At 45.5% G+C, this 27,322-nt stretch overlaps 1 protein-coding gene across 2 annotated transcripts in view; it reads left to right on the top strand.

The window, feature by feature from the left end:
- Positions 1-27,322, top strand: part of baiap2l2a (BAR/IMD domain containing adaptor protein 2 like 2a) — a 63,309-nt gene that overhangs the window by 6,787 nt on the left and 29,200 nt on the right. For both annotated transcript variants that reach the window (XM_034190203.1, XM_034190204.1), the window contains exons 3-7: positions 1,479-1,565; positions 25,363-25,424; positions 25,538-25,609; positions 26,185-26,256; positions 26,350-26,460. In XM_034190203.1, the coding sequence (XP_034046094.1) occupies positions 1,479-1,565; positions 25,363-25,424; positions 25,538-25,609; positions 26,185-26,256; positions 26,350-26,460 (404 nt within the window). The remainder of the gene's footprint in view (positions 1-1,478; positions 1,566-25,362; positions 25,425-25,537; positions 25,610-26,184; positions 26,257-26,349; positions 26,461-27,322) is intronic.

Genomic DNA, 27,322 nt, shown 5'->3' with positions numbered 1-27,322 from the left:
AGAATGAAGTCAAAGGAATTGTCTGTAGACCTCTGAGACAGGATTGGCTCAAGGCACAAATCTGGGGAAAAGTAGAGAAACATTTCTGCTGCTTTGAAGCTCCCAATGAGCACAGTGTCCTCCATCATCCATAAATGGAAGACGTTTGGATCCACCAGGACTCTTCGTACAGCTGGCCACCCGTCTAGACTGAGCGACTGGGGGAGAAGGGCCTTAGTCAGGGAGGTGACCAAGAAACACCTCTGTTTCTTGGTCACCTCTTCTTCTGTTTTGGTTTCTTCTGTTTCGGTTCTCCTCTCTCCTCTGTGGAGAGAGGAGAACCTTCCAGAAGGACAACCATCTTTGCAGCAATCCACCAATCAGGCCTGTACAATAGAGTGGCCAGACGGAAGCCGCTCCTTAGCAAAAGGCACATGGCAGCCCACCTGGAGTTTGCCAAAATGTACCTGAAGGACTCTGAGAGAAACAAAATTCTCTGGTCTGATGAGACAAAGATTGAATTCTTTGGTGTGAATACCAGGCGTTGTATTTGAAGGAAACCAAGCACCATCTCTACAGTGAAGCATGGTGGTGGCAGCATCATGCTGTGCTGATGTTTTTCAGTGTCAGGAACTGGGAGACTAGACAGGATTGAGGATAAGATGAATGCAGAAATGTACAGAGACATCCTGGATGAAAACTTGCTCCAGAGCGCTCCTGACCTCCGACTGGGGTGACTGTTCATTTTTCAGCAGGACAATGACCCTAAGCACAAAGCCAAGATATCAAAGGAGTGGCTTCAGGACAACTCTGTGAATGTCCTTGAGTGTCTCAACCAGAGATCAGACCTGAATGTGATCGAACATCTCTGGAGAGATCTAAAAATATCTGTGCACTGACACTCCCCATCCAACCTGATGGAGCTGGACAGGTGCTACAAAGAGGAATGGACAAAACTGCCTAAAGATAGATGTGTGCCTTGATTGTGGGCACCACCATGCACTCTATTGCCTGTGGGAAGCTTTAACTGTGAAACAAATCCTTGTGAAACAAAAGCTCTTTCTCAAAGCGACTTGTACGACACACAGAACAGCACCAACAGATAATTCATATCACCTGCAGCAAACATCCTGCAGCCATAAAGCTGAAATTATGATGTCTGACACCTCCACGTGCACAAATGCACTGGATGTGCACAGAGAGCAGCCGTTACGAACATAATGCTCAGGAACTGATGTCACAAGAGTCTATTATAATTCTGCTCACGCAGTGTTATTGTGTAAATAAAAAGAGCATGTGCCTGTTTTTCAAAAGCATGTTCAGTCTTTCTCCATTAAAGCATCTCATTAATGAAAATACAGCTGAGAGTCCTGAGTGTAGTTTCAGCTGATTAGTTTGGACTATGTGCCAAAGGTGCAGCAAGAACCGCAGTCTAATTTAGTGTGAAAATCTTCACTAAGATTTATATCTGCAATAATGTATGTGTGAATGTGTTTCAGCGCTCTCTCGAACGAGTGAGGCCTACTACTCTGCACTTTCAAAGATCGGAGAGCAAGCTTCCCGCACTATGTCCTCACATTCACTCGGTATGTATGGATCAAGCTGCTTTTTGTAAGAGGCTATGAGGCGCTGTGCAAGTCAAAATCCATTCTAATACTGTCACATACAGTGAACAAATACTTCTTTTCACATACAGATGCTTAAATTATATTCTCCCTCGGGCATGCTTACGCTTAAATACAAATAATATAGAGAATATATGTAAGTAAGGTGATATCTTTGTGCGATATGAATGTGAGAGTGGAAGTACATGTGTGTGACAGGAAGAATATATTCTCTCTCTTGCTGTGTGTGTGTGTGCGAGAGAGAGAACAAGCAGTGATGTATATGAGAGAAATAATACACCATGTATATGACAGAGGAAGAATGCATGTATGTGAGAGGAAAAATATATTACATATACATTATGTGTGAGAGTCAGCATTTATTAATTAATTTGAGAGTGAGAATTCATGTATGTGACAGGAAGAATATACTGTATGTATGCCAGAGAGAATGCATGTATGTGAGATGATGAATCTCACATATATGAGATTCATTCGTCTGATTCTTTGTCTCTGATATGTGAGAAGAAGAATCTACATTATGTATGTGAGAGTAAGAATACATTTATATGATAGGGAGAATATGTTGTATGTATGTGTGAGAGAATACATGTATGTAAGAGTGAGCTTATACGTGAGAGGAAGAATATACATTATGCATGTGAAAGTAAGAAGTCATTTATATGACAGGGATAATATGTTGTATGCATGTGTGAGAGAATACATGTGTGTGAGATGAGGAATATACATTATGTATGTGACAGTAAAAAGACATTTATATGATAGGGAGAATATGTTGTATGTATGTGTGAGGGAATACATGCATGTGAAAGTGAGCTTATATATGTGAGATGAGGAATATACATTATGTATGTGAGAGTAAGAAGACATTTATATGACAGGGAGCATATATTCTATTTATGTGTGAGAGAATGCATCCATGTGAGCATGAGCTTATATGTAGGTAAGTGAGAGGAGGAAACATACATTATTAATTTGAGGGAGACTACATGTACTGTATGTTACAGGGAGAATATACTGTATGTGTGTGAGAGAATATGTATCTGTGAGAGTACCATATATGTTTGTGGGAGGATGAATATACTTTATGTGAGAGTGAGAATAAGTACATTATGTGACAGTGATAATGTACACTCAACAAAAATATAAACGCAACACTTTTGGTTTTGCTCCCATTTTGTATGAGATGAACTCAAAGATCTAAAACTTTTTCCACATACACAATATCACCATTTCCCTCAAATATTATTCACAAACCAGTCTAAATCTGTGATAGTGAGCACTTCTCCTTTGCTGAGATAATCCATCCCACCTCACAGGTGTGCCATATCAAGATGCTGATTAGACACCATGATTAGTGCACAGGTGTGCCTTAGACTGTCCACAATAAAAGGCCACTCTGAAAGGTGCAGTTTTATCACACAGCACAATGCCACAGATGTCGCAAGATTTGAGGGAGCGTGCAATTGGCATGCTGACAGCAGGATGTCAACCAGAGCTGTTGCTCGTGTATTGAATGTTCATTTCTCTACCATAAGCCGTCTCCAAAGGCGTTTCAGAGAATTTGGCAGTACATCCAACCAGCCTCACAACCGCAGACCACGTGTAACCACAACAGCCCAGGACCTCCACATCCAGTATGTTCACCTCCAAGATCGTCTGAGACCAGCCACTCGGACAGCTGCTGAAACAATTGGTTTGCATAACCAAAGAATTTCTGCACAAACTGTCAGAAACCGTCTCAGGGAAGCTCATCTGCATGCTCGTCGTCCTCATCGGGGTCTCGACCTGACTCCAGTTCATCGTCATAACCGACTTGAGTGGGCAAATGCTCACATTCACTGGCGTTTGGCACGTTGGAGAGGTGTTCTCTTCACGGATGAATCCCGGGTCACACTGTCCAGGGCAGATAGCAGACAGCGTGTGTGGCGTCGTGTGGGTGAGCGGTTTTCTGATGTCAATGTTGTGGATCGAGTGGCCCATGGTGGCGGTGGGGTTATGGTATAGGCAGGCGTCTGTTATGGACGAAGAACACAGGTGCATTTTATTGATGGCATTTTGAATGCACAGAGATACTGTGACGAGATCCTGAGGCCCATTGTTGTGCCATACATCCAAGAACATCACCTCATGTTGCAGCAGGATAATGCACGGCCCCATGTTGCAAGGATCTGTACACAATTCTTGGAAGCTGAAAATGTCCCAGTTCTTGCATGGCCGGCATACTCACCGGACATGTCACCCATTGAGCATGTTTGGTATGCTCTGCACCGGCGTATGACAGCGTGTACCAGTTCCTGCCAATATCCAGCAACTTCGCACAGCCATTGAAGAGGAGTGGACCAACATTCCACAGGCCACAATTGACAACCTGATCAACTCTGTTGTGTGGGCCGCCAGAAGAGGAGGTACTGCTGGCCCACCACCACCAGAGGGCACCCTGCCTGGAGTGCGGGCTCCAGGCACCAGAGGGCGCTGCCGCCTAACAGGAGTAGCCGGGGTGACAGCTGACACTCATCACCTATGACAGCTGTCACCACTCATCTGATCAGCATCAGTATATCAGCAAGACGTCATCTCCACCTCTTTGCCGAGATATCGCTTTACCAGGAAGGTAACGTTCTCAGCTGGCTGTGAGATTTATTCGACAGTAACCTTTTGTGACTTTTTGTGTATCGCATAACAGACTCTTTTTCCAACAAGAGGTGGAGTTGGTTTCCCTGCCGTGTGAATTGCTGGGTGCATACGCGCCCACAGTTAATTGTTTTTTTGTTCCTCGCCAGCAGTACCAGATCCGACACGCGGAGGCAGTGGCCACCTGGGAGTTCGGGACTTGGCGGCTCCAGTATTCCCGGGGTCTGGTGGCGGAGGAAATCGTGTGGTTCCGGTTCTACTTTGGACGGACGTCTTCTATCTTCGAGCCTGCCCACACGACACCTTTTGTGATTTGACCTTTTGTCTATTGTTGTAATCTGTTGTGTTTGTTGTGCCCTTTCACAACAGTAAAGTGTTGTATTTGACTTCCTCCATTGTCCATTCATTTGCGCCCCCTGTTGTGGGTCCGTGTACCTACACTTTCCCAACACAACTCTATGTGAAGGAGATGTGTTGCACTGCATGAGGCAAATGGTGGTCACACCAGATACTGACTGGTATCCCCCCCAATAAAACAAAACTGCACCTTTCAGAGTGGCCTTTTATTGTGGGCAGTCTAAGGCACACCTGTACACTAATCATGGTGTCTAATCAGCATCTTGATATGGCACACCTGTGAGGTGGGATGGATTTTCTCAGCAAAGGAGAAGTGCTCACTATCACAGATTTAGACTGGTTTGTGAACAATATTTGAGGGAAATGGTGATATTATGTATGTGGAAAAAGTTTTAGATCTTTGAGTTCATCTCATACAAAATGGGAGCAAAACCAAAAGTGTTGCGTTTATATTTTTGTTGAGTGTATGTATATGTGAGTGTGATTGAATATGTATGTAAATATAAGATCACATGTATGTGAGATGCAGGAGTCACTGTATTTATTTGAAGAGGTGAATACAGTGTATCCAGAAAGAATTTACAGTGCTTCACCTTTTCTCTACATTCTGCTATGTGGAAAAATTCCAAAATGGATGAAATTCATTTTTTTTCTCCTAAAATTCTACTCGCAACACCCCATAATGACAACAACAAAAAAAAGTTTTTTTGGAAAAATGTTTGGAAAGTTTTGCAAATTTATTAACACAGAATTACAGCCTCATATCTTCTTGAATTGATGCCACAAGCTTGGTGCAGCTATCTTTGGGCAGTTTTGCCCATTCCTCTTTGCAGCACCTCTCAAGCTCCATCAGGTTGGATGGGGAGTGTTGATGCACAGACATTTTCAGATCTCTCCAGAGATGTTCAATCAGATTCAGGTGTGTGCTCTGGCTGGGCCACTCAAGGAAATTCACAGAGTTGCCCTGAAGCCACTCCTTTTATATCTTGACTGTGTGCCTCGGGTCAATGTCCTTCATGAAAGATGAACCGTTGCCCCACTCTGAGGTCAAGAGCGCTCTGGAGCAGGTTTTCATCCAGGATGTCTCTGTACATTGCTGCATTCATCTTTCCCTCAATCTTGAATAGTCTCCCAGTTCCTGAAAAACATCTGCACAGCATGAATCTGCCACCACCATGCTTCAATGTAGGGTTGGTGTCTGGCTTCCTCCAAACATGACACCTGGCATTCATGCCAAAGGGTTCAGTCTTTGTCTCATCAGACCAAAGAATTTTGTTTCTCATGGTCTGATAGTCCTTCAGGTGCATTTTGGCAAACTCCAGGTGGACTGCCATGTGCCTTTTACTAAGGAGTGGCTTCCGTCTGGCCACTCTGCCATACAGGCCCGATTGCTGCAGAGATATTTGTCCTTCTGGAAGGTTCTTCTCTCTCCACATTGGAATGCTGGAGCTCTGACAGAGTGACCATCGGGTTCTTGTCACCTCCATGACTAAGGCCTTTCTACCCAGTCACTCAGTTAAGAAGGGCGGCCAGCTCTAGGAAAAGTCCTGGTGATCCGAACTTCTTCCATTTACAGATGACTGAGTCCACTGTATCCTTCCCCAGATTTGTGCCTCGAGACAATCCAGTGTCGGAGGTCTATAGACAATTACTTTGACTTCATGTTTGATTTGTGCTCTGACATGAACGGTCAACTGTGGGACCTTATATGGAGACAGGTGTGTGCCTTTTCAAATCACGTCCAATCAACTAAATTTACCCCAGGTGGACTCCAATTAATCGTTACAGGCATCTCAAGAATGATCAGTGGAAACAGCATGGACCTGAGCTCAATTTTGAGCTTCATGACAAAGACTGTGAATACTTATGTATATTTGATTTTTTAGTGTTTATATTTTTAATAAATTTGCAAAAATCTCATAAAAACATTTTTCACATTGTCATTAAGGGGTATGGTGTGCAGAAGTTTGAGGTAAAAAATTAATTTCATCCATTTTGGAATAAGGCTGTAACATATAATGTGGAAAAAGTGAAGTGCTCTGAATACTTTCCGGATGCACTGTATATGTGAGCATTAAAATATGTAAAAAGTAAGTCCCTTTGGCTGCTCCTTTGTTTGCACTCGGGGTCGCCACAGCAAATCCAAGGTGGATCTGCATGTTGAATTGGCACAGGTTTTACACCGGATGCCCTTCCTGACACAACTCCAAATTACATGGAGAAATGTGGCAGGGGTGGGATTTGAATCCGGAACCTTCCAAGCGCTTTAACCACTTGGCCACCACCCCTGCTGAGGAGTAAAATATGTATATCTGAGAAAACACACACAGGCACAGAGAGCGAGAGAGAGAGAGAGAGAGAGAGAGAGAGAGAGAGAGAGACTTTGTTCTCAAGCATAGAGGAAATGTTTTGTGTTTTTATGTTCTTATGTTCTTTTTTTAAAACAATCACATTGTTCTTCTGTAACGTGAGGTTCAAAGTTTCCCTTCACATAACACTTTATTACCACTTTCACAGTGACTTATTCTCTCGGCTTGCGTCTGATTTGCATGCTCTTTCATGTGTATGTGAGCCTGCATGCTGCAGATTGGGAACGTTCATCCATACATTTTCCAAACCTGCTTATTCCAGTCTGTCTCTAGGCCAGCACATAATTACTGAAGTCACTGAAGGATTTTACAGTATTATCTGCAGTCACTGATAAAATGGTTTTACCTGGTGCTCACAGTGGGGTCATAGTTGTACCTTTGTTCAGCTCAGTCTTAAGATTAACATAAAGTATTATGTGTCAGTAATGAAGGAACAATGCATGCACATCAACAAACATAAATTTGTCTTGTTATTGTCTGGGATGGTGACCTGAGTGTTATGTGTCGACGCAGGTTGAGGAGCGGACCTGCGTCTGACGGAACCCAGCGCTAAAATAACCAGAAAGCGGTTCCAATAACAAAACAATTTATTTCTTCCACCCTTTGGTGCATAACAACGTGTACAAACTAAAACAGCGTCGGTCTGGTGGAGTGAAGGCTGGCACGCTCTCCAGCGCCCAAAAGGATCGAGGCCCGGCGCTTCTGGACTCACTTTTACCGCCAAACACCCCCCAGGTGGACACGACAAACCGACTCTCTGCGAAGGATAGAAGAGGTGAGGTAAGTCAGCAGTTACAAGCAATATCCTTCAAAAGGCACACACTATCAGCAACACATTCAGGTCTGTATTTAAGCTTTATGTAAATGAGCAGCTTCTCACAACAGGTGGAGGATCAGTTGTCCGCACGCCACGGCAGTGAGAAGCGAGCTGCACAATTCTCATCACAATTCAAATGTACTGCGTAACAAAATACCAAGTTACTATCAACAATTAGTCAAACCATTATTCACCTCTGATGTGTGCTGACAGCATGTGTCCCTCACCCTTCTTCCTTCACAGGCACGATGTCAAACCCAGGCACGGTCCTCAGCGTCTCACAAACGAACACCACAAGGTCGAGTTCCCGGCAATTCTGCTTGAATCACACATGGCTTAAATGCAGAACGCCATCTAATTATCTGCTTCAGCTGAAAGTCTTTAAGGTTGCATGTGAGCACCAGCTGGAAGGCCGGCTGGCATCAACAAAAACCCCAAAACAGTCCCTAATACAATCCAACATACAAGAAAAAACTTAAAACCCACCCAAAACCTCCCCAGGGGTCCGTCCCATCCAACCCCGGGAAGAAAAGAAAAACTCCCAAATGCAAAAACCCAACACAGCCCCACAAACACAATACAAACATAAATGCATAAAAGAAAAATAACAAACAACCCTTCCAGAATGACTTGCAGAGCCCAACACCCCCAGAAGGCCTTTACCGCCGGTTCCAGGAGAAATAGCCAGAACCGGAATCCCACAAAGGTCCCCAGGTACACATGGAGCAAACGGCGCCCCCCAGAGGACCGTACCATCAAACCCCAGGAGGCACCCTCCCCACAACCCCGGAACCCCAGACCCGGCCACACCTGGCTAGTCGGCCCCACAAACCAATTCCCCCCCAGAGGACCGTCCCATCAACCCTGGAGGTGGAACCCGGAAGGAAACAAAACAAAATCAAAATCCAACCCCCAGAGGACTACCCTAAACAACCCCGGGGGCAAATAAAACAACCGTTAAACCCTGTTACCTTCCCCGGCACCCCAAAAGACCCCAGGTTCCTTCCAGAGCCCCTCGGCAGCTCAATTTTGGCGAACGGCACAAAACATCAAGCCGGGGAAGGGAACAGGAAAAACTAACCCAGCCCCAACCCCTAGGCGCAGCGGAAAACCGGAAATACGTCCGGTGCCCCAACTCGACCATACCCCAGCCTCTTGGGAGGGGTGGAACTACCAAAATGGTGAACGGCAACAGATCGGCCCACCCCTCCGACTGAGGTATGTCCCCGCTGCACCACACCCCGGCAACACCGATGACGAACGGTACAAAGGCCCACCGAGGCTGGAGTGGAACCGGGCCCTAACCAAACCAAGAAAAACGCCCCTAACAACCCCCCCCTAGGTGCAGAGGTCTTCTGAGAACGCTCAGCGTGACCAACCTGCACCACCCCACAACCCACAAGACGAACGGACTTGGGGCAAGTGAGGTTGGGGTTAGGGAAGTAGGGAAATAAAAAACAACAAAACAAAATGACCCCAGACCCAAACAGAAAATACCTAAATACACATAAAAAAACAACGATCAAGTGAGTCCAGACGGGCTTCTAACCGCCTATCGTTCACTCCACCAGACACGCCTCTGACTCCCCAAACAAATTATAACCCCTATTCAAAGAAACAAAGCATTAACCCATACAAGTTTTTTTTTGTGTGTGTGTGTATTATTTCGCCTGTCCCAGAACACCTGGAGATACGTCACCAGAGAACATTGCATCAGAAACAAAGCACAGGCTTCAACGTCTCCCGCATAAGGCTCCGGGTGACAAATAATCAGTTCGGACGCCGAATCTCTGGGAGACGGAGTTATCTGCACCGGTATCGATGGTGCCGCAGCTGGAGCAGCAGGAAGCGGAACGGCTTGCGCTGCAAGCTCCGTAACACGGGCGTCTGTTGGTTTAATTTGGTTTGCGAGATGCAGTAATTGCTCCCATATTTTCTCCAAGTGTTCTTGAACTCTTTCAGCGAAAGGAACCGCCTCTGCCGCTGGGTCCATTATAGAATGGCCGGGAACTACTGTTATGTGTCGACGCGGGTTGAGGAGCGGACCTGCGTCTGACGGAACCCAGCGCTAAAATAACCAGAAAGCGGTTCCAATAACAAAACAATTTATTTCTTCCACCCTTTGGTGTATAACAACGTGTACAAACTAAAACAGCGTCGGTCTGGTGGAGTGAAGGCTGGCACGCTCTCCAGCGCCCAAAAGGATCGAGGCCCGGCGCTTCTGGACTCACTTTTACCGCCAAACACCCCCCAGGTGGACACGACAAACCGACTCTCTGCGAAGGATAGAAGAGGTGAGGTAGTTACAAACAATATCCTTCAAAAGGCACACACTATCAGCAACACATTCAGGTCTGTATTTAAGCTTTATGTAAATGAGCAGCTTCTCACAACAGGTGGAGGATCAGTTGTCCGCACGCCACGGCAGTGAGAAGCGAGCTGCACAATTCTCATCACAATTCAAATATACTGCGTAACAAAATACCAAGTTACTATCAACAATTAGTCAAACCATTATTCACCTCAGATGTGTGCTGACAGCATGTGTCCCTCACCCTTCTTCCTTCACAGGCACGATGTCAAACCCAGGAGCGGTCCTCAGCGTCTCACAAACGAACACCACAAGGTCGAGTTCCCGGCAATTCTGCTTGAATCACACATGGCTTAAATGCAGAACGCCATCTAATTATCTGCTTCAGCTGAAAGTCTTTAAGGTTGCATGTGAGCACCATCCACAGGTGCTGCACATAACGTTGATGAGGGTGAAGGACTCTTCAGCCAGCACCTTCTCCACAGACAAATCAGTTTTCATACCACCTGGAGAGCAAAGAAAAGAAAAGAACACCAAAATGTCCAGCCACACCCCCCCAACACACAACACTGAGTCTATTCAGAAATATCTGTGCTGTTTAACCCTCTGTGGGTTAACATGCAGCCAAGCACATTGAAAGCTGTTGCACCTTACTGATGTGCACATTTCACATTGATGTGTGTGATGTCAGGTTACAAAGTGAAGCAGTGTTGAAAAAAATACAAACAAAAACAACACTGTCACCCCTTCCCCCAACCAATTGTGACATTTTATAAATGTACCAAAATTTGCAAAGAAAGTCAACTGAAAACAACCATTAAATGAAATAAGAGTAAACACTCACCTTGGTGGTGCAATTTTTCGCCTCAGGGAGCTTTAGTGGCCAATGTGCACTATGGGATCGGATAAGTTGGAGGTAATCTGTTAATGCACCATGTTGTGAATCCTTTCACAACATGGTCTGCCTGACACATTATGGATTAAAGCGATTGGATATTCTGATGGATATTCAGTTCAGATCAAAAAACAACAATATCTAATGAACACAATAAATCAAACCACTTTGTGCCCAGTACCTGGCATTGCACCAGTACTTTCCACTGCTGAAATACAAATGTGTACTTGGATACATCATGCATTTGCATCCACTGCACAGCTCATCTTTCCATCCATCATCAAGACAGAGCCCCGAATGTTTCACTTTTTTTCCCCAACCATTGGGATGGCACCGTTGCAGTAGTTACAGTATCAGGTGTAAATTGGGAACATAAATAATACAGTGACATGCAGCCAGCTCCACTCATTTAACCCTGCTTCTCTAAAGCCAGACTTGTGTCACATTTAGAAGTGTAGATCCTGATCATTAGTGTACTCTTACAGTTCAAGTTCTCCACTAAAGAAATGAATCCCAGGGTGTAACACCGGCAATCAAACCAAACCTGGTCATTCGTTACATTCCTGAAATATTGTGCCATGGTAATTATTTAGTGATATGAATGATTGTGATTGACTGATACATATTGACAATAATGAGGTGCCTTTTGCCAGGTTTGTGGTTATGTAAGGATGCAGTGTACTCTTTGCTTTCAAAATAAATTCAAGTCATCTATATGAATAAGAAACATTTTTCATATGGTGTGATTTATTTGGTTCCTGAAAATAATTTTCAGGACCAGCAACAAAGTGTTGACTTTGGTGTCAATTTTCCCTAAAATACTGTAGAAAAACATTCCTTCCATATTATGTCCCCATGCTGTAAAAATCAATATTCAAATTTGAGTCTTTATACGTATTACAGTGGGGAAAATAATTTGACCCCCCTGTCAGTTTTGCAGGTTTTCCCACCTACAAAGAATGGAGAGGTCTGTAATTTTTATCGTAGGTACACTTCAACTGTGAGAAACAGAATATATATAAAAAAAATCCAGTAAATCACATTGTATGATTTTTAAATAATTAATTTGCATTTTATTGCATAAAATAAGTATTTGACCCCCTAGAAAAACAGAGCTTAACAACTGGTACAGAAACATTTGTCTGCCATTACAGAGGCCAGACGTTTCCTGTAGTTCTTGACCAAGTTTTCACACACTGCAACAGGGATTTTGGTCCACTCCTCCATACAGATCTGCTCCAAATCTTTCAGGTTTGGAGTTTCAGCTCCCTCCAAAGATTTTCTACTGAGTTCAGGTCTGGAGACTGACTAGGACACTCCAGGACCTTGAAATGCTTCTTACAGAGCCCCTCCTTAGTTGCCCTGGCTGTGTGTTTGGGGTCATTGTCATGCTGGAAGATCCAGCCATGACCCATCTTCAATGCTCTTACTGAGGGAAGGAGGTTATTTGCCAAAATCTTGCAATACATGACCCCATCCATCCTCCCTTCAATACAGTGCAGTCGTCCTGTCCACTTTGCAAAAGAGCACCCCAGAGTATGATGTTTCCACCCCCATGCTTCACGGTTGGGATGGTTTTCTTAGGGTTGTTCTCATCCTCTAAACATGGTAAGTGGAGTTGATTCCAAAAAGCTCTATTTTGGTCTCATCTGACCACATGACCTTCTCCCATGCCTCCTCTGGATCATCCAGATGGTCACTGGTGAACTTCAAATGGGCCTGGACATGTGCTGGCTTGAGCAGGGGGACCTTGCTGCCCTAAGGGTTTTAAACCATGACAGCATCATGTGTTACTAATGTAATCTTTGTGACTGTGGTCCCAGCTCTCTTCAGGCCATTGGCCAGGTCCTCCTGTGTAGTTCTGAGCTCTCTCAGAATCATCCTTACCCCACAAAGTGAGATCTTGCATGGAATCCCAGACCGAGGGAGATTGACAGTCATCTTGTGTTTCTTCCACTTTCTAATAAATAATCCTAACAGTTGTTGTATTCTACCAAGCTGCTTGTCTGTTGTCCTGTAGTCCATCCCAGCCTTGTGCAGGTCTACAGTTTTGTCCCTGGTGTCCTTAGACAGCTCTTTGGTCTTGGCTATGGTGGACAGGTTGGAGTGTGATTGATTGAGTGTGTGAACAGGTGTCTTTTATACAGGTAAGAAGTTCAAACAGGTGCAATTAATACAGGTAAAGAGTGCAGAATAAGAGGGTTTCTTAAAAAAAAAATTAACAGGTCTGTGAGAGCCAGACTTTTTGCTGGTTGGTAGGGGGTCAAATACTTATGCAATAAAATGCAAATTAATTATTTAAAAATCATACAATGTGATTTTCTGGATTTTGTTTTAGATTCTGTCTCTCACAGTTGAAGTGTACCAATGATAACAATTACAGACCTCTCTGTTCTTTGTAGGTGGGAGAACCTGCAAAACTGACAGGGGGTCAAATACTTATTTTCCCCACCGTATATTAAACTTTTTTTTTCTGAAATATAGTGAATGGTCATTTCATGAGGGTTAAATGTCAAAATTTGATTTTACGGACATTTTCAGGAACAATATTCATTAGGACTGAACAGAAACTTGGGGTCTGTGAGTAATTTATGACCATCTGCTCTCTGGTCTCAGTGGTTGCTGAGAATTGAAATATGTTTGTCTTGGTAATTGCTTCCATTACTGACAAAATGTTGCATGGTTGAAAGCGTATACTGGTGGTGCATTTGGGACAAATCCAACTCCACTTTACTTGTTGTGTGGGCCGCCAGAAGAGGAGGTACTGCTGGCCCACCACCAGAGGGCGCCCTGCCTGAAGTGCGGGCTTCAGGCACGAGAGGGCGCTGCCGCCACGGACACAGCCGGAAGTGACAGCTGTTACTCATTATTTCCTGACAGCTGTCACTCATTCTTCATCATCTCACTCCATAAAACCCAGACGTCATCTCCACCTCATCGCCGAGATATCGTACTTCTTTGGAGGTAATATCCTCAGCCATTTGTTTTACAATATATCTGTATATTGTGAGTATTTGCAGGAGTACCGGTCCTTCTTTCTGTGGAAGCTGAGTGAGTGCTGGATGGCACTCTTTTTCCCTGAGGAATCACTGCGGTACTCTGCTACATATTGAGTGAGAGGTGGAGGTGGCATTCCCACCGTTGTTGTTACTGGGTGTGCACACACCTACACTTGACTGTCTTTGTTCTCGCCAGCAGTACCAGATCCGACAGTCGGGGACGGTGATCACCTGGGAATTCGGGACTTGGTGGCTCCAGTATTCACCAGGTTCAGTGGCGGCGGAAATCGTGTGGTTCTGGCTCTTCTCAGGACAGACGTCTTCTATCCTCGAGCCTGCCCACACGTCACCTTTGTAATTTGACTGTAATTATATTCTGAGATTGTCTGTATTTCGTTGTGCACATTTCAAAACATTAAATTGTTACTTTTTGGCTCATCTATTGACCGTTCATTTGCGCCCCCTGTTGTGGGTCCGTGTCACTACACTTTCACAACAGGATATCTCGGCCAGCGTCATGGACTCCGAGGGGCGTCACCCGGCTGTTGAACGACCAATGGGAGAGCAGGGAGCGCAGGCGTCTGCAGGAGGCGTGATTGGTGAGCTGCAGCACATTCTCACCGCCTTTACGGCTCGGTTGGATCAAATAACCAAGCAAAACATCCTCCTGAACCGTAGGGTGGAGGCTCTCTCCACGCAGATGGCGGCGAGCGCTCAGGGCGCTGCTGCAGCTCCTCCTCCTGCCGACCCTGTGCAGGATATGAACGTTCCAGTGGTGGTTGAACAACCCCTCCCACCATCCCCTGAAGCATACATAAGCCCTCCTGAGCCGTACGGAGGTTGTGTGGAGACGTGCGCGGACTTTCTCATGCAGTGTTCGCTCGTCTTCGCACAACGTCCCGTCATGTACGCGTCAGATGCTAGTAAAATAGCTTATGTGATTGCTCTGCTTCGGGGTAAGGCACGCGCCTGGGCTACGGCGCTCTGGGAACAGAACTCACGGTTGTTATCAGCATACACTGGGTTTGTGGGGGAGTTCAGAACAGTGTTTGATCACCCTAACAGAGGAGAGACCGCTTCAACAATGCTGCTGTCAATGCGATAGGGGCGCCGGTGTGCAGCCGAATATGCAGTCGACTTCCGCATCGCGGCTGCGAGGTCCGGCTGGAATGACATTGCGCTCCGCGCCGCCTTCATAAACGGACTGTCGTTAGTCCTGAAGGAGCATCTGGTAGCTAAGGAGGAACCGCGGGATTTAGATGGGCTTATCGATCTCGTTATACGGTTAGACAATCAATCAATCAATCAATTTTTTTATATAGCGCCAAATCACAACAAACAGTTGCCCCAAGGCGCTTTATATTGTAAGGCAAGGCCATACAATAATTATGTAAAACCCCAGCGGTCAAAACGACCCCCTGTGAGCAAGCACTTGGCGACAGTGGGAAGGAAAAACTCCCTTTTAACAGGAAGAAACCTCCAGCAGAACCAGGCTCAGGGAGGGGCAGTCTTCTGCTGGGACTGGTTGGGGCTGAGGGAGAGAACCAGGAAAAAGACATGCTGTGGAGGGGAGCAGAGATCGATCACTAATGATTAAATGCAGAGTGGTGCATACAGAGCAAAAAGAGAAAGAAACAGTGCATCATGGGAACCCCCCAGCAGTCTACGTCTATAGCAGCATAACTAAGGGATGGTTCAGGGTCACCTGATCCAGCCCTAACTATAAGCTTTAGCAAAAAGGAAAGTTTTAAGCCTAATCTTAAAAGTAGAGAGGGTGTCTGTCTCCCTGATCCGAATTGGGAGCTGGTTCCACAGGAGAGGAGCCTGAAAGCTGAAGGCTCTGCCTCCCATTCTACTCTTACAAACCCTAGGAACTACAAGTAAGCCTGCAGTCTGAGAGCGAAGCGCTCTATTGGGGTGATATGGTACTACGAGGTCCCTAAGATAAGATGGGACCTGATTATTCAAAACCTTATAAGTAAGAAGAAGAATTTTAAATTCTATTCTAGAATTAACAGGAAGCCAATGAAGAGAGGCCAATATGGGTGAGATATGCTCTCTCCTTCTAGTCCCTGTCAGTACTCTAGCTGCAGCATTTTGAATTAACTGAAGGCTTTTTAGGGAACTTTTAGGACAACCTGATAATAATGAATTACAATAGTCCAGCCTAGAGGAAATAAATGCATGAATTAGTTTTTCAGCATCACTCTGAGACAAGACCTTTCTGATTTTAGAGATATTGCGTAAATGCAAAAAAGCAGTCCTACATATTTGTTTAATATGCGCTTTGAATGACATATCCTGATCAAAAATGACTCCAAGATTTCTCACAGTATTACTAGAGGTCAGGGTAATGCCATCCAGAGTAAGGATCTGGTTAGACACCATGTTTCTAAGATTTGTGGGGCCAAGTACAATAACTTCAGTTTTATCTGAGTTTAAAAGCAGGAAATTAGAGGTCATCCATGTCTTTATGTCTGTAAGACAATCCTGCAGTTTAGCTAATTGGTGTGTGTCCTCTGGCTTCATGGATAGATAAAGCTGGGTATCATCTGCGTAACAATGAAAATTTAAGCAATACCGTCTAATAATACTGCCTAAGGGAAGCATGTATAAAGTGAATAAAATTGGTCCTAGCACAGAACCTTGTGGAACTCCATCATTAACTTTAGTCTGTGAAGAAGATTCCCCATTTACATGAACAAATTGTAATCTATTAGACAAATATGATTCAAACCACCGCAGCGCAGTGCCTTTAATACCTATGGCATGCTCTAATCTCTGTAATAAAATTTTATGGTCAACAGTATCAAAAGCAGCACTGAGGTCTAACAGAACAAGCACAGAGATGAGTCCACTGTCCGAGGCCATAAGAAGATCATTTGTAACCTTCACTAATGCTGTTTCTGTACTATGATGAATTCTAAAACCTGACTGAAACTCTTCAAATAGACCATTCCTCTGCAGATGATCAGTTAGCTGTTTTACAACTACCCTTTCAAGAATTTTTGAGAGAAAAGGAAGGTTGGAGATTGGCCTATAATTAGTTAAGATAGCTGGGTCAAGTGATGGCTTTTTAAGTAATGGTTTAATTACTGCCACCTTAAAAGCCTGTGGTACATAGCCAACTAACAAAGATAGATTGATCATATTTAAGATCAAAGCATTAAATAATGGTAGGGCTTCCTTGAGCAGCCTGGTAGGAATGGGGTCTAATAAACATGTTGATGGTTTGGATGAAGTAACTAATGAAAATAACTCAGACAGAACAATCGGAGAGAAAGAGTCTAACCAAATAACGGCATCACTGAAAGCAGCCAAAGATAACGATATGTCTTTGGGATGGTTATGAGTAATTTTTTCTCTAATAGTTAAAATTTTGTTAGTAAAGAAAGTCATGAAGTCATTACTAGTTAAAGTTAATGGAATACTCAGCTCAATAGAGCTCTGACTCTTTGTCAGCCTGGCTACAGTGCTGAAAAGAAACCTGGGGTTGTTCTTATTTTCTTCAATTAGTGATGAGTAGAAAGATGTCCTAGCTTTACGGAGGGCTTTTTTATAGAGCAACAGACTCTTTTTCCAGGCTAAGTGAAGATCTTCTAAATTAGTGAGACGCCATTTCCTCTCCAACTTACGGGTTATCTGCTTTAAGCTACGAGTTTGTGAGTTATACCACGGAGTCAGGCACTTCTGATTTAAAGCTCTCTTTTTTAGAGGAGCTACAGCATCCAAAGTTGTCTTCAATGAGGATGTAAAACTATTGACGAGATACTCTATCTCACTTACAGAGTTTAGGTAGCTACTCTGCACTGTGTTGGTATATGGCATTAGAGAACATAAAGAAGGAATCATATCCTTAAACCTAGTTACAGCGCTTTCTGAAAGACGTCTAGTGTAATGAAACTTATTCCCCACTGCTGGGTAGTCCATCAGAGTAAATGTAAATGTTATTAAGAAATGATCAGACAGAAGGGAGTTTTCAGGGAATACTGTTAAGTCTTCTATTTCCATACCATAAGTCAGAACAAGATCTAAGATATGATTAAAGTGGTGGGTGGACTCATTTACTTTTGAGCAAAGCCAATAGAGTCTAATAATAGATTAAATGCAGTGTTGAGGCTGTCATTCTCAGCATCTGTGTGGATGTTAAAATCGCCCACTATAATTATCTTATCTGAGCTAAGCACTAAGTCAGACAAAAGGTCTGAAAATTCACAGAGAAACTCACAGTAACGACCAGGTGGACGATAGATAATAACAAATAAAACTGGTTTTTGGGACTTCCAATTTGGATGGACAAGACTAAGAGTCAAGCTTTCAAATGAATTAAAGCTCTGTCTGGGTTTTTGATTAATTAATAAGCTGGAATGGAAGATTGCTTCTAATCCTCCGCTCCGGCCCGTGCTATGAGCATTCTGACAGTTAGTGTGACTCGGGGGTGTTGACTCATTTAAACTAACATATTCATCCTGCTGTAACCAGGTTTCTGTAAGGCAGAATAAATCAATATGTTGATCAATTATTATATCATTTACCAACAGGGACTTAGAAGAGAGAGACCTAATGTTTAATAGACCACATTTAACTGTTTTAGTCTGTGGTGCAGTTGAAGGTGCTATATTATTTTTTCTTTTTGAATTTTTATGCTTAAATAGATTTTTGCTGGTTATTGGTAGTCTGGGAGCAGGCACCGTCTCTACGGGGATGGGGTAATGAGGGGATGGCAGGGGGAGAGAAGCTGCAGAGAGGTGTGTAAGACTACAACTCTGCTTCCTGGTCCCAACCCTGGATAGTCACGGTTTGGAGGATTTAAGAAAATTGTCCAGATTTCTAGAAATGAGAGCTGCTCCATCCAAAGTGGGATGGATGCCGTCTCTCCTAACAAGACCAGGTTTTCCCCAGAAGCTTTGCCAATTATCTATGGAGCCCACCTCATTTTTTGGACACCACTCAGACAGCCAGCAATTCAAGGAGAACATGCGGCTAAACATGTCACTCCCGGTCTGATTGGGGAGGGGCCCAGAGAAAACTACAGAGTCCGACATTGTTTTTGCAAAGTTACACACCAATTTAATGTTAATTTTAGTGACCTCCGATTGGCGTAACCGGGTGTCATTACTGCCGACGTGAATTACAATCTTACCAAATTTACGCTTAGCCTTAGCCAGCAGTTTCAAATTTCCTTCAATGTCGCCTGCTCTGGCCCCCGGAAGACAATTGACTATGGTTGCTGGTGTCGCTAACTTCACATTTCGCAAAACAGAGTCGCCAATAACCAGAGTTTGATCCTCGGCGGGTGTGTCGTCGAGTGGGGAAAAACGGTTAGAGATGTGAACGGGTTGGCAGTGTACACGGGGCTTCTGTTTAGGGCTATGCTTCCTCCTCACAGTCACCCAGTCAGCCTGCTTTCCCGGCTGCTCGTGATCTGCCAGGGGGTAACTAACGGCGGCTAAGCTACCTTGGTCCGCACCGACTACAGGGGCCTGGCTAGCTGTAGAATTTTCCACGGTGCGGAGCCGAGTCTCCAATTCGCCCAGCCTGGCCTCCAAAGCTACGAATAAGCTACACTTATTACAAGTACCGTTACTGCTAAAGGAGGCCGAGGAATAACTAAACATTTCACACCCAGAGCAGAAAAGTGCGGGAGAGACAGGAGAAGCGGCCATGCTAAATCGGCTAAGAGCTAGTAGCTACGCTAAGCTAGCGGATTCCTAAAAACACGCAAAGTGAATAATGTGTAAATAATTTAGAGGTGATTCAGCAGAAGGAGTGCTTTAGTTAAGGCACGTAAAGATTACACTGGGAAACAAATCGTAATCTAGATAACTAGATCAATCTAACTGCGCAGATTAAACAGCTAACAGATACAGAAAAACACCGCTGTGCTCCGGAACAGGAAGTGATACAATACCGCAGTGAGAGCCAACCACCAGTAGAGGCAAGCAAGAGGGGATGCAAGAATGCAGATTGTCTTGGTTGAAAGACAATCAAGACATTGGTTGGAGGAACGCCGTCGGGAGCGAGGCGAAGGACGTGGCCAGATACGCGCCGCCCCTCTCCCTTCCGGTTTCGAAAAGGGGCCGCCCTCCCCACGCTCCACAGCCGCAGCGCTCTGTGGGGCAACAGCTCCCCCTGCTGACGTTGTTAGGGAAACGCACAGGGCCAAAATGAGGAGGCTGATCCGCGGGGAGTGTTTTCTCTGCAGCTCAAAAGAGCACACACAGAAAAACTGCCCCGAACGGCCACAACAACAACTGCCCTCAGAGTCTGGGCTAAGGGGGGGTCAAAACATTCACGTGAGACACACACAGATTGCCACACGACTCCCAGTTACAATCCTGAGCGGGGATTTAACCCTTCAAGCCCCAGCACTGGTGGACACGGGGTCAGAAGGGAATTTGCTAGACAGCAGATGGGCAAGGGAGGTAGGGCTCCCTCTGGTGGTGCTTCCTTCGCCATTGCAGGTTCGGGCACTAGATGGCACCCTCCTCCCTTTAATCACACACAAGACACAACCAGTAACTCTGGTGGTGTCTGGAAACCATCGGGAGGAGATTGAGTTTTTTGTAACTCCTTCTACCTCCCGTGTGATTTTGGGCTTCCCATGGATGTTGAAGCACAATCCCCGGATTGATTGGCCGTCTGGGGTGGTGGTTCAGTGGAGCGAAACCTGCCATCGGGTGTGTTTAGGATCCTCGGTTCCTCCCGGTTTACAGGCTAAGGAGGAGGTCAAAGTCCCTCCCAATCTGATGGCAGTGCCGGTTGAGTACCACGATCTTGCTGACGTCTTCAGCAGGGATCTGGCACTCACCCTTCCCCCGCACCGTCCGTACGATTGTGCCATTGATTTGGTTCCAGGCGCTGAGTTCCCGTCCAGCAGGCTGTACAACCTCTCACGACCTGAGCGCGAATCAATGGAGACCTACATCCGGGACTCATTAGCTGCCGGGCTGATCCGGAACTCCACCTCCCCGATGGGGGCAGGTTTCTTTTTTGTGGGCAAGAAAGATGGCGGACTCCGTCCATGCATTGATTACAGGGGGCTGAATGAGATTACGGTTCGCAATCGATACCCGTTGCCATTGTTGGATTCCGTGTTCACCCCCCTGCATGGAGCCAAAATCTTTACTAAGCTGGATCTTAGAAATGCATATCACCTGGTTCGGATCCGGAAGGGAGACGAATGGAAGACGGCATTTAACACCCCGTTAGGTCACTTTGAGTACCTGGTCATGCCGTTCGCCCTCACCAACGCCCCCGCGACGTTCCAAGCCTTGGTTAACGACGTCTTGCGGGACTTCCTGCACCGATTCGTCTTCGTATATCTGGACGATATTATCATCTTTTCTCCAGATCCTGAGACCCATGTTCAGCATGTACGTGAGGTCCTGCAGCGGTTGTTAGAGAACCGACTGTTTGTGAAGGGCGAGAAGTGCGAGTTTCACCGCACGTCTTTGTCCTTCCTGGGGTTTATCATCTCCTCTAACTCCGTCGCCCCTGATCCGGCCAAGGTTGCGGCGGTGAGAGATTGTCCCCAACCAACAAGCCGTAGGAAGCTGCAACAGTTCCTCGGCTTCGCTAATTTCTATAGGAGGTTCATTAAGGGCTACAGTCAGGTAGTTAGCCCCCTGACAGCCCTGACCTCTCCAAAAGTCCCCTTCACCTGGTCGGATCGGTGCGAAGCTGCGTTCAAGGAGTTGAAACGACGGTTCTCTACTGCGCAGTTTTGGTGCAGCCCGACCCTAGCCGACAGTTCGTGGTTGAAGTGGACGCCTCTGACTCAGGGATAGGAGCCGTGCTGTCCCAGAGCGGAGAGACCGATAAGGTTCTTCACCCGTGTGCCTACTTTTCACGCAGGTTGACCCCGGCTGAACGGAACTATGACGTCGGCAATCGAGAACTCCTTGCGGTGAAAGAGGCTCTTGAGGAGTGGAGACACCTGTTGGAGGGAGTGTCTGTGCCATTCACGGTTTTCACTGACCATCGGAACCTGGAGTATATCAGGACCGCCAAGCGGCTGAACCCCAGGCAAGCCCGCTGGTCACTGTTCTTCGGGCGTTTTGACTTCCGGATCACTTATCGCCCCGGGACCAAGAACCAGAGGTCGGATGCCTTGTCCCGGGTACACGAAGAGGAGGTCAACACTGCACTGTCGGATCTACCGGAGCCCATCCTGCCGGAGTCCACTATCGTGGCCACCCTCACCTGGGACGTGGAGAAGATCGTCCAGGAGGCCCTGGCACAGAGCCCGGACCCAGGAACAGGTCCGAAGAACCGTTTGTATGTCCCACCAGAGGCCAGAGCTGCAGTCTTGGACTTCTGTCACGGTTCCAAGCTCTCCTGTCATCCAGGGGTGCGAAGGACCGTGGCAGTTGTCCGGCAGCGCTTCTGGTGGGCGTCTATGGAGGCCGACGTCCGGGAGTACATCCAGGCCTGCACCACCTGTGCCAGGGGCAAGGCAGACCATAAAAGGTCCCAAGGACTTCTCCAGCCGTTACCTGTGCCTCATCGCCCCTGGTCCCACATTGGCCTGGATTTCATCACGGGCCTCCCGCCGTCCCAGGGCAACACCACCATCTTCACGATAGTGGACCGATTCTCCAAGGCGGCCCACTTCGTGGCCCTCCCAAAGCTCCCAACAGCCCAGGAGACAGCAGACCTCCTGGTCCACCACGTCGTCCGTCTGCATGGGATACCCACCGACATTGTCTCTGATCGTGGTCCCCAGTTCTCCTCACACGTCTGGAGGAGCTTCTGCAGGGAACTGGGGGCCACCGTGAGCCTCTCGTCTGGGTACCATCCACAGACGAACGGACAGGCAGAGCGGGCCAACCAGGAGCTGGAACAGACCCTCCGCTGTGTAACATCCGCGCACCCGATGGCCTGGAGTAACCATCTGGCCTGGATCGAGTATGCGCATAACAGCCAGGTGTCTTCTGCCACCGGCCTCTCCCCATTTGAGGTGTGTTTGGGGTACCAGCCCCCATTATTTCCCATGGTGGAGGGAGAGGTCGGTGTGCCCTCGGTCCGGGCCCATCTTCGGAGGTGCCGTCGGGTGTGGCGCACCGCCCGTTCTGCCTTGTTGAAAGCCCGGACGAGGGCCAAGACCCATGCAGACCGCCGGCGGTCCCCGGCCCCTGCATACCAGCCCGGGCAGGAGGTGTGGTTGTCGACGAAGGACATCCCCCTACAAGTACAGTCACCTAAACTGATGGACAAGTTCATCGGCCCATTTCGTATCCTCAAGGTCCTCAGCCCGCAGTGAAGCTGGGAGCTGGAGCTTCACTGCGGATCCACCTGATGTTCCACGTCTCCAAACTCAAACCGTACCACACCTCACCCCTCTGTGCTCCCGGTCCAGCGCCGCCTCCTGCCCGGATCATTGACGGGGAGCTGGCTTGGACAGTGCGCCGGCTCCTGGACGTCCGTCGAATGGGCCGGGGGTTCCAATATCTGGTGGACTGGGAGGGGTATGGACCCGAAGAACGCTCCTGGGTGAAGAGGAGCTTCATCCTGGATCCGGCCCTCCTGGCCGATTTCTACCGCCGACACCCCGATAAACCTGGTCGGGCGCCAGGAGGCGCCCGTTGAGGGGGGGGTCCTGTTGTGTGGGCCGCCAGAAGAGGAGGTACTGCTGGCCCACCACCAGAGGGCGCCCTGCCTGAAGTGCGGGCTTCAGTATTCACCAGGTTCAGTGGCGGCGGAAATCGTGTGGTTCTGGCTCTTCTCAGGACAGACGTCTTCTATCCTCGAGCCTGCCCACACGTCACCTTTGTAATTTGACTGTAATTATATTCTGAGATTGTCTGTATTTCGTTGTGCACATTTCACAACATTAAATTGTTACTTTTTGGCTCATCTATTGACCGTTCATTTGCGCCCCCTGTTGTGGGTCCATGTCACTACACTTTCACAACATTACTATTGACATGGGGCATAATCTGAGTGCAAAACGAGTCACAGAGCGCAAAGGGGTTGTATTTGGTCAATTAATCATGGTTGTGTTTTGGGTGTAACTTGAATTACATCAGTTAGAGCTATTTATTGTCTTTCAGTTGTCCCCATTTTTTTTTTTTTTACATTTTTACATTACATGGTGGACTCATTATATGCCAGAAGTAAAAGGTTTTCTACCGGTCAAAGAGATTGTAATGTGAATAGATCATACATGAAAGCAGCAGTCCACCACAACTCCCTGAGGTGAAGCAGTCATTCCTACAACACAGTATGGGTCAAGGATGAATGCCACCAAAACGGAACATTGATAGGACTAATAATTTTGGATAACCTAAGATATTAGCTAACAACACTGAACATTGGAAGTTAATATTTACATTCTGGACTCATATCAATCCAGCAGGGGGCGGTAGATCATTTATATATTAAAGGCATGCATGCGTGATTTTATTTAGTAAGTTCAGTGTAAGTACATAATATAATTGATAATGCATTCAAAATACATGGATGACACAAGAAAGTGAAAACCCTTATTTCCACTGTGGTCCATTTAAAAATCAAATGACAAAATAGTAGTAATAAAATAAAATAACAATAATACTGATAAAAATAATACAACGTAATAATAATAATAATAATAATAATAATAATAATAATAATAATACTGATAACAATACTACTACTACTACTAATACTACTAAAAGCCTGAAGGACCTAAATGACAAGGTGAGATGCTGAAGAACGTCGCTTGTTCATGTCCGCGACATATTAATAATAGTATAATAGCGTGTATATGATAACCAGAACCTAAACAATTTCTAAATACATTAAGACAAGAAATTAACATAAAAAATACAGAATTAGCAGGAAATAAAAGGATTGAGTTCTTCCTCTAAAAACCGTTGAAGTCTAAACACATTCTGGACTCATATGTCACCCCAACTCGTGATAGAAACTTTGCTTAATTTATTACCACCCTAGTGAATTTATAAACTTAGATCAGCTTTGCCCCATTCTTAAATACTTTTTCTATCTTTTTTTTGGGGGGGGGGGGGGGCAAAGGCTATCATATTGCAGTTAAATATAAAAAAATTATTATTTTGTTTTAAAATATTATGCAAAATAGTTAACACCTTGTTGAAGAGGCAAAAATTCCTTGTTTTTATTCCTGAAATGATCTGAATCCATGGCTTAAAAACAGCATCCCATCCGAAATGTGGGATTTGTGATTCTTGACGCCTATAAGTAGGTCACATTGCACCTGCCCACAAAATAAAATATTTTTAAAAAGGTGAATGGGATAGATGTGGTTAAACACCCCCCCCCACAATGAATTATATGATAATACTCGTATAGCATCATTTTATAGTTTTCCTGCTCACGTTTTAGTAGCAAAAATGGAATGTGATTGTCTTTAAGGGGAAGTGCTGATTCAGCTCGCTGAAACCCAAAGGAGGCTCACGTTGGAGCTCCAGGGCCTAGTAAGTCACATCAACACAACCCTCATACAGCCATCACAGCCTCACGCGTGTCACACATTGCTTTAGTACCTCATCTTCTCACACAGTTAACATGACTTTTCTGTTTGTACTAGTTCCGCTGGTTCCACACAGAAGTTCTTCAAGAGATGGACAATAACATCAGACTGGACAGAGACTATTTATCTGTGAGTTCGGGCCAAACAAGATTATACAGAACAATACAGTAAACTGAAATCATGGTGGGAGTTCGACAAGTGAGCCTGGATTGGAAACAGTCCACAACTGGGTCTTATTTAGAGTCCATCAATGCCTGAGCTATTGGAGCCCAGTTATGGTTGGAAAAAAAATCTTAATTTATCATTTTTGAAGATCACAGTGAAAGTAAATTTTTTAAAGATCAACTATCTATTTTCTTGTCAGAGATCCAAGCTATGATACTGCATGCTGATTCACTTGATGAAAAAAGTTTGATCAGTTTAACTACATATGAATTAAAATTACATTTAGAAATGTAGGGTATCTTCTTCCTGCCTTATGCCCAAAACCCTACATCTGTATTAACATTTATGCAATTCAGCCTTTGAAATTCCCATTGGTTTCCACTTGTAATAACAGCCTCTGTAATAAATGGAGACGAGTCTTATGCAGGATCCTGCGTGCATTCATCGGATTTCTACTTCTGCTCTCCTGCCGTTCGCCCTGGGCAGCTGAGCTCATAATCACAAATGTGATTTGGCATGATGATATTTTGTTCTTACAGAAGAGCAGGAGGCACTATGAGATGGAAGTCCACAGCCTGCAAACAGGTCAGCTGAGGAGAGGAACTAACCAGGTGTGCACGGACGCCAGCCCACAGTCCCTCTAGTCTTTTTCTGATTCACAGCTTCTATATCTGGATCTTCAGGATTCTCATCACTCTGTGCAGTTCCTGAAGCAGTGCCATGCTGATGCTCTGAAGGAGGAGGAGAGGCGCTACCGCTTCTTGGCTGAGAAACACTGTGGAATGATTGAGTCCACAGTCTGCCTGATGGATAAGGTGAACAGCAAAGTCACGGAGGCATTTTTCAACTCGTGGTTTGTTTTGACTCGCTGACTGCACATACGAAATGTGCCTGGTTTATCATTACAATAAATATCAGACAGGAGATAAGAACAAAGAGGATTCATCATAATGATGATGGTTGTGGAAGATTTTATCTTTCCCCATGGAGAGATTTCCCTGCTTTATAACAATAGACAAACAAGAAGCACCTTTGGAGGTGATATATGTTACATTATTGCTAATTCTCCTCTGTTTGAAGACATGGCTCCATTCCTGACTCCTGTGTGGTCTCATTATGTGTTTTATACCAAAGTTTAAACAAAAACTCTGACATGGATTAGAACTAAAGGAAATTACATGCATTAATCTTCTGCATCAGTTCAGGCAGAGCACTGTATTCGCAGCTTGTCGCTGATCTGCAGCAGCTAAGGATCACACACACAATGTAAATGACAAAGCAGAGATCGATCACCTTGTATTTTCTCTATGTTCCTGTCAATTTACTGCTGATGAATTATACCTCAGGTGCAGTTTTTTCGGCCGACTGATTCTGCTCTTTTTCTCTCTGTCCGAGGCACGGATAGCTGGACGGCTACTGAAGACAGGGTGCCGGACTGACCATGAGATGCGATGCCTGAAGCTGGTGCCGCACACTGCAGGCTGCATTTTAGCATGGACATTGCCTTGGGAACAGGCCCACTGACGGCATGAGGAATGCTGGATGACCCCTGCCTGTGGCATAACCATCAAACCAGTTTGACTCATGGTTTTATTTATTTATAAACAAAACTAATTCCAGATAGTTTATCAACACTAACTGCAACTGTCATTTTTACAATGTGAAAATATCCCACAT

This window comes from Thalassophryne amazonica, chromosome 16, assembly GCF_902500255.1.
Source record: "Thalassophryne amazonica chromosome 16, fThaAma1.1, whole genome shotgun sequence".
NCBI classification, from domain to species: domain Eukaryota; kingdom Metazoa; phylum Chordata; class Actinopteri; order Batrachoidiformes; family Batrachoididae; genus Thalassophryne; species Thalassophryne amazonica.
Note: the sequence above shows the minus strand (reverse complement) of the source record. Positions and strands in the feature narration are given on the sequence as shown.